This window comes from Thalassophryne amazonica, chromosome 5 (assembly GCF_902500255.1).
Source record: "Thalassophryne amazonica chromosome 5, fThaAma1.1, whole genome shotgun sequence".
Taxonomy (NCBI): Eukaryota; Metazoa; Chordata; class Actinopteri; order Batrachoidiformes; family Batrachoididae; genus Thalassophryne; species Thalassophryne amazonica.
The window spans coordinates 131,244,458-131,254,708 of record NC_047107.1 but is presented as its reverse complement, the minus strand read 5'-3'; the positions used below and the strand labels follow the sequence as shown (position 1 = coordinate 131,254,708).

Genomic DNA, 10,251 nt, shown 5'->3' with positions numbered 1-10,251 from the left:
AAACACAAACACACACACGGAAACACTCAGAAACACACACAAACACACATAGAAACTTACAAAAACGCACACAGAAATACACACAAACACAGAAACAGAAACACACACAGAAACACAAACAGGCACAGAAAGACACACACAAACACACAGAAATACACACACACACAAAACAGAGAAAAAACACACAGAAACACACACACAAAACACACACACAAACACAGCACACACACAGAACCAGAAACACACACACACACACACACACACACACACACAAAACACACACAGAAACAAAAACAGGCACAGAAAGACACACACAAAAACACAGACACACAAACACACACAGAAATACACACACAGAAGCACACACACACACAAAACACACAGACACACAAACACAGAAGCACACACACTGAAAGACACACAAACACACACACAGAACCAGAAACAAAAACACACACACAAAACACACAGACACACAAACACAGAAACACACACGCACACACAGAAAACCAAACACACACATACACACACACAAACACAGAAAGACACACACAGAAACAGAAACACGCAGCACACACACACACACAGAAAGAGACACACAGAAACACAAACAGGCACGGAAACATACACCCACAGAAACGTACAAAACACAAACACACACACACAGAAACACACAAAAACACACACAGAAAGACACACACAGAAACACATACACACACACACACAAACTTACAAAAACACACACAGAAATACACACAAACACAGAAACAGAAACACAATAGAAAGACACACACACAGAAACACAAACAGGCACAGAAAGACACACACACAGACACACACAAAAACGTACAAAAACACACAGAAATATACAGAAACACATAGAAAAACACACAGAAATACACACACACACACAGAAAGACACAAACAGGCACAGAAACACACACACACACAAACTTACAAAAGCACACACACAAAAAACACACAAACACACACATAGAAAGACACAGAAACACACAGATCCAGAAACACACACACACACATAGAAACACACACAAACAGACACACACACAGAAAATCAAACACACACATACACACACACAGAAAGACACACAGAAACAAAAACACACAGAAAGAGACACACAGAAACACAAAAAGGCAAAGAAACACACACACACACACACACACACACAGAAAGACACACAGAAACAAAACACACAGAAAGAGACACAGAAACACAAAAAGGCAAAGAAACACACACACACATACACACACACACACACACAGAAAGACACACAGAAACACACACGCACACACAGAAAACCAAACACACACATACACACACACAAACACAGAAAGACACACACAGAAACAGAAACACGCAGCACACACACACACACACACAGAAAGAGACACAAACAGGCATGGAAACATACACCCACAGAAACGTACAAAAACACAAACACACACACACAGAAACACACAAAAACACAAACAGAAAGACACACACAGAAACACATACACACACAGAAACAGAAACACAATAGAAAGACACACACACAGAAACACAAACAGGCACAGAAAGACACACACACAGACACACACAAAAACGTACAAAAACACACAGAAATATACAGAAACACATAGAAAAACACACACAGAAATACACACACACACACAGAAAGACACAAACAGGCACAGAAACACACACACACACAAACTTACAAAAGCACACACACAAAAAACACACAAACACACACATAGAAAGACAGAAACACACAGATCCAGAAACACACACACACATAGAAACACACACAAACAGACACACACACAGAAATCAACACACACATACACACACACAGAAAGACACACAGAAACAAAACACACAGAAAGAGACACACAGAAACACAAAAAGGCAAAGAAACACACACACACACACATACACACACACACAGAAAGACAGAAACAAAAACACACAGAAAGAGACACACAGAAACACAAAAAGGCAAAGAAACACACACACACATACACACACACACACAGAAAGACACACAGAAACACAAACAGGCACAGAAACACACACACACACACACACACACACAGAGAAACGTACAAAAACACAAATACACACAGAAACACACAAAAACCACAGAAACTTACAAAAACACACACAGAAATACACACAAACACAGAAACAAACACACACAGAAAGACACACACACAGAAACACAAACAGGCACACGAAAAGACACAGAAATACACACAAATACAGAAACACACAGAGAAAGACACACACACACAAAACAGAGAAAAAACACACAGAAACACACACACACAAAACACACAAACACAGAAGCACACACACAGAGACACACACACACAAAACTCACACAGAAACACAGGCACAGAAAGACACACACACAAACACACACACACACAAACACACAAAGAAATACACACACACACAAAACATACAGAAAAAACACACACAGAAACACACACAAAAAACACACACACAAACACAGAAACACACACACAGAAACGTACACAAACACACAGAAACACACAAAAACACACAGAAACTTCCAAAACACACACACACACACAGAAACACACAAAACACAAACACACGTGACCCTGAGTGAAAAAAGGGAAAAGCTGAACATGTGTCCACTTTGGCAACAGATTTAAAAAGACATTGCAGTGGTCACATGACCTCGATATCCTGGACAGAAGTGATCCAGATCAGAACCTTGGTCAAACTTCGTGTTTGGATTCGATGAAGCTTCTTCAGCTGTGATCCGTCATTAGAGGATGCACGCAGAAGGATGGCAGGTCCAGACCCACGTGGACATCGGGTCCAGCTTCGGTTCAGTCTGCAGTCATGTCCTGAATGTTGGAGCCACAATCTGTCCCCGACTGTCCAAATACTTAGTAAGCAAGTAAGGTTTATTTATATAGCACCTTTCAAGATAGAAATCACAAAGTGCTTCACATAAGAACAGAGAAATTAAAAACAGCAGAAACATAAAACCATAAAAACTAGGTAAAAGCCAGCCTATACGAAAGGGTCTTTAGCTTCATTTTAAATGTTTCAACAGAGTCCACGGAGCGTAGGTCCAAAGGCAATGCATTCCACATTTTAGGTGTCACCACCTCGAAAGCAGTCTCCCCTGGTCTTCAGTCTTGTCCTAGGCACAACCAATAGGCCCAGGTCCGAAGACCTCAGAGACCTACTTGTCACATATGGATGTAATAGCTCGGTGATATAAGATGGCATTTGACCATGCAGAGCTCTAAAAGTCAATACTAGAATTTTAAATTACTTCTGGACCGACCTCTTGCAGAACGGTGTGAGAATGTTATGAATGCATGAACTCACTAATTTTGTTTCCTTGGTGGGTTTTTCACTTTGACATTAAGTTAAATGAACAAACATTAAATATTTTAAACAATAAAACGAACACAACCACAGCTGCTGTCAAAAAAAAAGAGACCGAAAATAGAGCTGTCAGTCAAAGTCTGATTGGCGGTTTGAGCGGCGGGCCTCAGGGATGACAACCATTAATTTTAGCAATTTGACAAAAGTGTCACTTTGAAAGATGAGACAGGTGCCAGTGACTGATCGTCTTCTGAAAGACAAACATCATCACTTCTAGCTTCACTGCAAGCCTCACCGTTAGCTTCACTGTAGCGTTCAGTTGGCACACATAACAATGCAGTTAGCATTAGAGTTCTGCTCACCTGGGGTTAAACTGACATCGAGGTTCCTCTGGAAGAACCTGGAGGAACTTTGATCCATCATGTTGGATCAGTGCCATGAACCAAATGACTGGTTTTCCCAAGATTTTTGTCTTTTAAAAAAAAAAAAATTGAACTTTCATCGGGGCTCAGTCTGCGGGGTGGAGCAGCTGCAAGCTTTGTTGCACCTGTGTGTGAATCATTCAAGTATTTTGTAAGTTTGTTGCTGTTTTGTTGATTGAAGTGAAAATAAAAATGTTCAAATAGCTGATTAAATGCTCATTAAACCAATAACAGCTTGGGACTCCGACGAGGGCAGTCGCATCTCCTCTACTCTCCCTTATCTCTCTGCTTTTAACCTTCAAGTCCCTACTTCACCAGACTGTGAATTCCTCAAAACTATATTGGATTCTGGATCTATTGGACTACTATTGGATTAACCATGGAATTGATCAGCTGGTCTCTGAACAATATTGACACCATTTTTTCTACAAGAAGGTCAGGACTGGGGGATCCTACCTGCCCAGATGGAACGTATCCTGTGGGCTATGTCCTCGACTCCTGGAGTTCCTGGCGTGTGGCATGCTTGGCGCCTTTCTCCATTGAGGACGTCGAGGATTTATTCATTTTTGGTCTCATGGTAGCAGGGCTGGTACTTTTTGGTTTATGTGCTGCCCTGATCTACCGGAAAATTGGCAAGATGGCGGCATCAAGAACCACGGGCCCTCGCTTGTCCATCATGATTAACGAGGTTGGCAAGGCAGTGCATTCTCAGACTGCGATGACTATTGAACTCAGATGCAAATTGGATGACACCTTGGAGCTGATGCGTGCCTTGCAGTTGAAGTTGAAGATTTCAGAGGCTTGTGAATATTCTTAATTCAATATTGGGAATATTCTTAATTCATAATTGGGATTTGGCTGTTCAAGTGGAACTGTTAAAAGTGTTTTTCACTGCTCGGCTGCAACACTACAAGCTATCTAGCCTCAAGGTCAACTTCCCACTGTTTACCTCCAGAGGAATTTATTCAGGCCTTGGTGAGATTATTCGGCTCCATTTTTATCTCAACCCACAAGGACAATAAACTGACAGACTTCCACATGGACTGAAGCATGCTCCAGTTTTCTCTTCTGACCTCTCTTCCCGCCCATCCCTCCCTGCGGCAGGCCCCCGTTCTTCCCTAGCTGGCAGGCGGCGTGACTTCACAATTGCAGCGGCTACCAACACACTCACATCGTCTCAACTGGAAAACGGACTGTTTCAAGTTTAGTGCACATAAACAATGTCAAATGTATATGTGTTGTCCTAATTCTGATGTGTGCCATTATTACGGTAAACAAGTAATAATTGTAGATCAATTGCTGCTTGTATGTGGAATGTGAGTGCGGAAATCTCGTTGTTGTAATGACCATCCATCCATCCATCCATCCATCCATCCATCCATCCATCCATCCATCCATCCATCCATCCATCCATCCATCCATCCATCTATGTTGTTGTTAATTACTTTATTTCTTAATAACATTTCCAGTGGAACAATTTAACAAGTTCACAAAATTTAAAAAAATGACCAAAAACATATTTTTAGTTTTTCATTCTGTTTAAATGTATTTTCAGACAACCGAACCTTTTTTTAGTGAAGAGATTTATGGAATTGTATAAAACAGTCAAACAGATACGTTTAGTTTTTTATTTTGTCACAATAGCAAAAGTTTTTCTTGACTAACTGACTTAAAATGATCCATAAATATAATGAGCTGCTGCTGATTGTTTTCACAAATGTTGTTGCTTGTTTCTTTCAGAAGATCTGGCAACACTGGAACAGGACATCAGTCGAATCTCCAGAGCCTCAAATACAGACACAGGATCCTGATCCCCATCGATGTGGATTGCATCTGGATACACACTCTATACACACACACACACACACACACACACACGTAAAGAAGTGGTGAGGAAGACGAACTGAATGTAATGAGTGACAACTGGACAGAGGAAAGGAGACAAGGAGACTTGGTGGAATGAAGATATTCAAAAAAGTATATGGAAGAAGATGCTGGCAAAAAAAAAAGAATTGTGATTGACAGATGAAGAAAGTTGACAGTAGGACAAGGAGAAGTGGTAAAAGAAGAGTGCAGGACATAGTGTAACACGTGTCCCACTCGTGCTCTAACCACAAGGCTCCTCCTCCTTTTTAATTCATTGTATTAGTAAACAGAGCGGGTCGCAGCCTCAACTTTATCTAAATTCTGGGTCTGTTAGTGAAGCTTGGGGTCACCTTAGTATTTTCTCTGCTTTCATGGTGCTTAATGCTGATAAATTATACCTTAACTATAGTTTTTCTGGCCACCTGATTCTGCTTTTTTCCTCTCTGTCCAAAGTGCGGATAACATCATGATGTCATGTGCTGGATTTGACAACTGAATAATTTCTGAAACAGACATGGAACGTGGAACTCTGCCACGGGAACAGGACCACTGAATGGCGTGATGGATGAGCCCTGCCTGTGACTGGATGCCTGCATGGACTTCTCATCAAATTCATCTTCTTTTGTTGTGTTATGTTCTGTTTTGTAAAACTTTGCAAAACCTTGTAACTGTTACAATCACCTAAGCAGAGCGTTGCCCCTCTGAGTCTGGTCTGCTTGGGGTTTCTTCCTCAAATCATCAGAGGGAGTTTTTTCTTACCACTGTCTCCTGTGTTCTTATTCTGGGGGTTGGTGAGGTTAGACCTTACTTGTGTGAAGCACCTTGAGGCAAGGTTGCTTAAATTTTTTTTAAACTGAACTGAAATTGAGGCTAAAACCTATGGGCTCTAACATCTGTCGCAAGAGCATTTTTTTTTTAGCCCTGGCAGGTGAAGTTTAATTCTGCACAGCACCACCTGCTGGTCTCTGTTACACAAGGACAGTGTGACAGTGGTAAGATGTGCAGTAGGAATGACAGACTCATTCAAGGTGGAGGTGGGATCAGACCAAGGATCAGCTCTGAGTCCTTTCTAGTTCATAATAGTGATGGACAGGTTGACAGATGAGATCAGACAGGAGTCCCCATGGACTATGATGTTTGCAGATGACATTGTGATCTATAGTGAAGGTAGAGAGCAGGTTGAGTCTAGCCTGGAGAGGTGGAGATATGCTCTGGAGAGAAAGGGAATGAAAATCAGTAGGAGCAAGACTGAGTCCATGTGCGCGAATAAGAGGGAGCCCAGTGGAATAGTGCGGGTATAACCCCAATTATAATAAAGGTGGTACGTTGTGTAAAATGTAAATAAAAACAGAATACAATGATTTGCAAATCCTCTTCAACCTACAGTGAGGCAAAAAAAGTATTTAGTCAGTCCCTGATTGTGCAAGTTCTCCTACTTAGAAAGATGAGAGAGGTCCGTAATTTTCATCATAGGTACACTTCAACTATGAGAGACAAAAGGAGAAAAAAATTCCAGGAAATCACACTGTAGGATTTTTAAAGAATTTATTTGTAAATTATGGTGGAAAATAAGTATTTGGTCAATAACAAAAGTTCAACTTAATACTTTGTAACATAATCTTTGTTGGTAATGACAGAGGTCAAACGTTTCCTGCAAGTCTTCACCAGGTTTCTGGTATTTTGGTCCATTCCTCCATGCAGATCTCCTCTAGAGCAGTGCTGTTTTGGGGCTGTCGCTGGGCAACACGGACTTTCAACTCCCTCAACAAATTTTCTATGAGGTTGAGGTCTGGAGACTGGCTTGGCCACTCCAGGACCTTGAAATGGTTTTTACGGAGCCACTCCTTCGTTGCCCGAGCGTTGTGTTTGGGATCATTGTCATGCTGGAAGACCCAGCCACATTGCATCTTCAGTGCTCTCACTAATGGAAGGAGGTTTTAGCTTAAAATCTCATGTTAGACGGCCATGTTCATTCTTCCCTTAACACGGATCAGTCGTCCTGTCCCCTTTGCAGAAAAACAGCCCCAAAGCATGATGTTTCCACCCCCATGCTTCACAGTAGATATGATGTTCTTGGAATGAAACTCAGCATTCTTCTTCCTCCAAACACAACGAGTTGAGTTTTTACCAAACTGTTCTATTTTGGTTTCATCTGACCACATGATATTCTCCCAATCCTCTTCTGGATCATCCACATGCTCTCTGGCAAACTTCAGACAGGCCTGGACACGTACTGTCTTAAGCAGGGGGACACGCCTGGCACTGCAGGATTTGAGTCCCTCTCTGCGTAGTGTGTAGCCTTTGTTACTTTGGTCCCAGCTCTCTGCAGGTCATTCATCAGGTCCCTCTGTGTAGTTCTGGGATTTTTGTTCACTGTTCTCATGATCATTTTGACCCCACGGGATGAGATCTTGCATGGAGCCCCAGATCGAGGGAGATTATCAATTGTCTTGTATGTCTTCCATTTTCTTACAATTGCTCCCACAGTTGATTTATTCACACCAACCTGCTTGACTATTGTAGATTCACTCTTCCCACCCTGGTGCACATCTACAATGTTCTCCCTGCTGTCCTTCAACAGCTCTTTCATCTTGGCCATGGTTGAGTTTGGACTCTGACTGTTTGAGGCTGTGGACAGGTGTCTTTTATACAGATGACTTCCAACAGGTGCCATTAATACAGGTAACAGGTGGAGGACAGAAGAGCTTCTTAAAGAAGACGTTACAGGTCTGTGAGAGCCAGAAATCTTGCTTGTTTGTGGGTGACCAAATACTTATTTTCCACCATAATTTACAAATAAATTCTTTAAAAATCCTACAATGTGATTTTCTGGATTTTTTTTTCTCATTTTGTCTCTCATAGTCGAAGTGTACCTATGATGAAAATTACAGACCTTTCTCATCTATTCTACGTAGGAGAACTTGCACAATCAGGGGCTGACTAAATACTTTTTTACCCCACTGTATATTCAATTGAATACACCACAAAGACAAGATATTTAATGTTCAAACTGATAAACTTTATTGTTTTTGTGCAAATATTTGCTCATTTTGAAATGGATACATGCAACACATTTCAAAAAAGCTGGGACAGTGGTATGTTTACCACTGTGTTACATCACCTTTCCTTCTAACAACACTCAATAAGCGTTTGGGAACTGAGGACACTAATTGTTGAAGCTTTGTAGGTGGAATTCTTTCCCATTCTTGCTTGATATATGACTTCAGTTGTTCAACAGTCCGGGGTCTCCGTTGTCGTATTTTGCTCTTCATAATGCGCCACACATTTTCAGTGGGCGACAGGTCTGGACTGCAGGCAGGCCAGTCTAGTACCCGCACTCTTTTACTATGAAGCCACGCTGTTGTAACGTGCGGAATGTGGCTTGGCATTGTCTTGCTGAAATAAGCAGGGACGTCCCTGAAAAAGACGTTGCTTGGATGGCAGCATGTGTTGCTCCAAAACCTGGATGTACCTTTCAGCATTGATGGTGCCATCACAGATGTGTAAGTTGTCCATGCCATGCGCACTAACACACCCCCATACCATCACAGATGCTGGCTTTTGAACTTTGTGCTGGTAACAATCTGGATGGTCTTTTTCCTCTTTTGTCCAGAGGACACGACGGCCATGATTTCCAAAAACAATTTGAAATGTGGACTCATCAGACCACAGCACACTTTTCCACTTTGCGTCTGTCCATTTCAAATGAGCTCGGGCCCAGAGAAGGCGGCGGCGTTTCTGGATGTTGTTGATGTTTGGCTTTCACTTTGCATGGTAGGGTTTTAACTTGCACTTGTAGATGTAGCGACGAACTGTGTTAACTGACAGTGGTTTACTGAAGTGTTCCTGAGCCCACGCGGTAAGATCCTTTACACAATGATGTCGGTTTTTAATGCAGTGCCGCCTGAGGGACCGAAGGTCATGAGCATTCAATGTTGGTTTTCAACCTTGCTGCTTACGTGTAGAAAGTTCTCCAGATTCTCTGAATCTTCTGATTATATTATGGACTGTAGATGATGGAATCCCTAAATTCCTTGCAATTGAACGTTGAGAAACATTGTTCTTAAACCGTTGGACTATTTTTTTCACGCAGTTGTTCACAAAGTGGTGATCCTCACCCCATCTTTGCTTGTGAACGGCTGAGCCTTTTGGGGATGCTCCTTTTATACCCAATCGCGACACTCACAGTTAGTGTCCTCAGTTCCCAAACGCTGAGTGTTGTTAGAAGGAAAGGTGATGTGCTAAACATACTACTGTCCCAACTTTTTTGAAACGTGTTGCAGCCATCCATTTCAAAATGAGCAAATATTTGCACAAAAACAATAAAGTTTATCAGTTTGAACATTAAATATCTTGTCTTTGTGGTGCATTCAATTGAATATAGGTTGAAGAGGATTTGAAAATCATTGTATTCGGTTTTTATTTACATTTTACACAACGTCCCAACTTCATTGGAATTGGGGTTGTACAAGGAGTAGAAGTGGTGAAAGTAGATGAGTTTAAATATTTGGGGTCAACTGTTCAAAGTAATGGAGAGTGTGGTAGAGAGGTGAAGAAGAGAGTGCAGGCAGGGTGGAGTGGGTG

At 41.6% G+C, this 10,251-nt stretch overlaps 1 protein-coding gene across 1 annotated transcript in view; it reads right to left on the bottom strand.

Moving 5' to 3' along the window:
- Positions 1-5,451: 5,451 nt before the first annotated feature.
- ak8 (adenylate kinase 8) overlaps positions 5,452-10,251 on the bottom strand; it is a 64,788-nt gene continuing 59,988 nt past the window's right edge. The window contains exon 14 of the mRNA XM_034171416.1: positions 5,452-5,647. Coding sequence (XP_034027307.1) covers positions 5,513-5,647 — 135 coding nt within the window. The 3' untranslated portion in view covers positions 5,452-5,512. The remainder of the gene's footprint in view (positions 5,648-10,251) is intronic.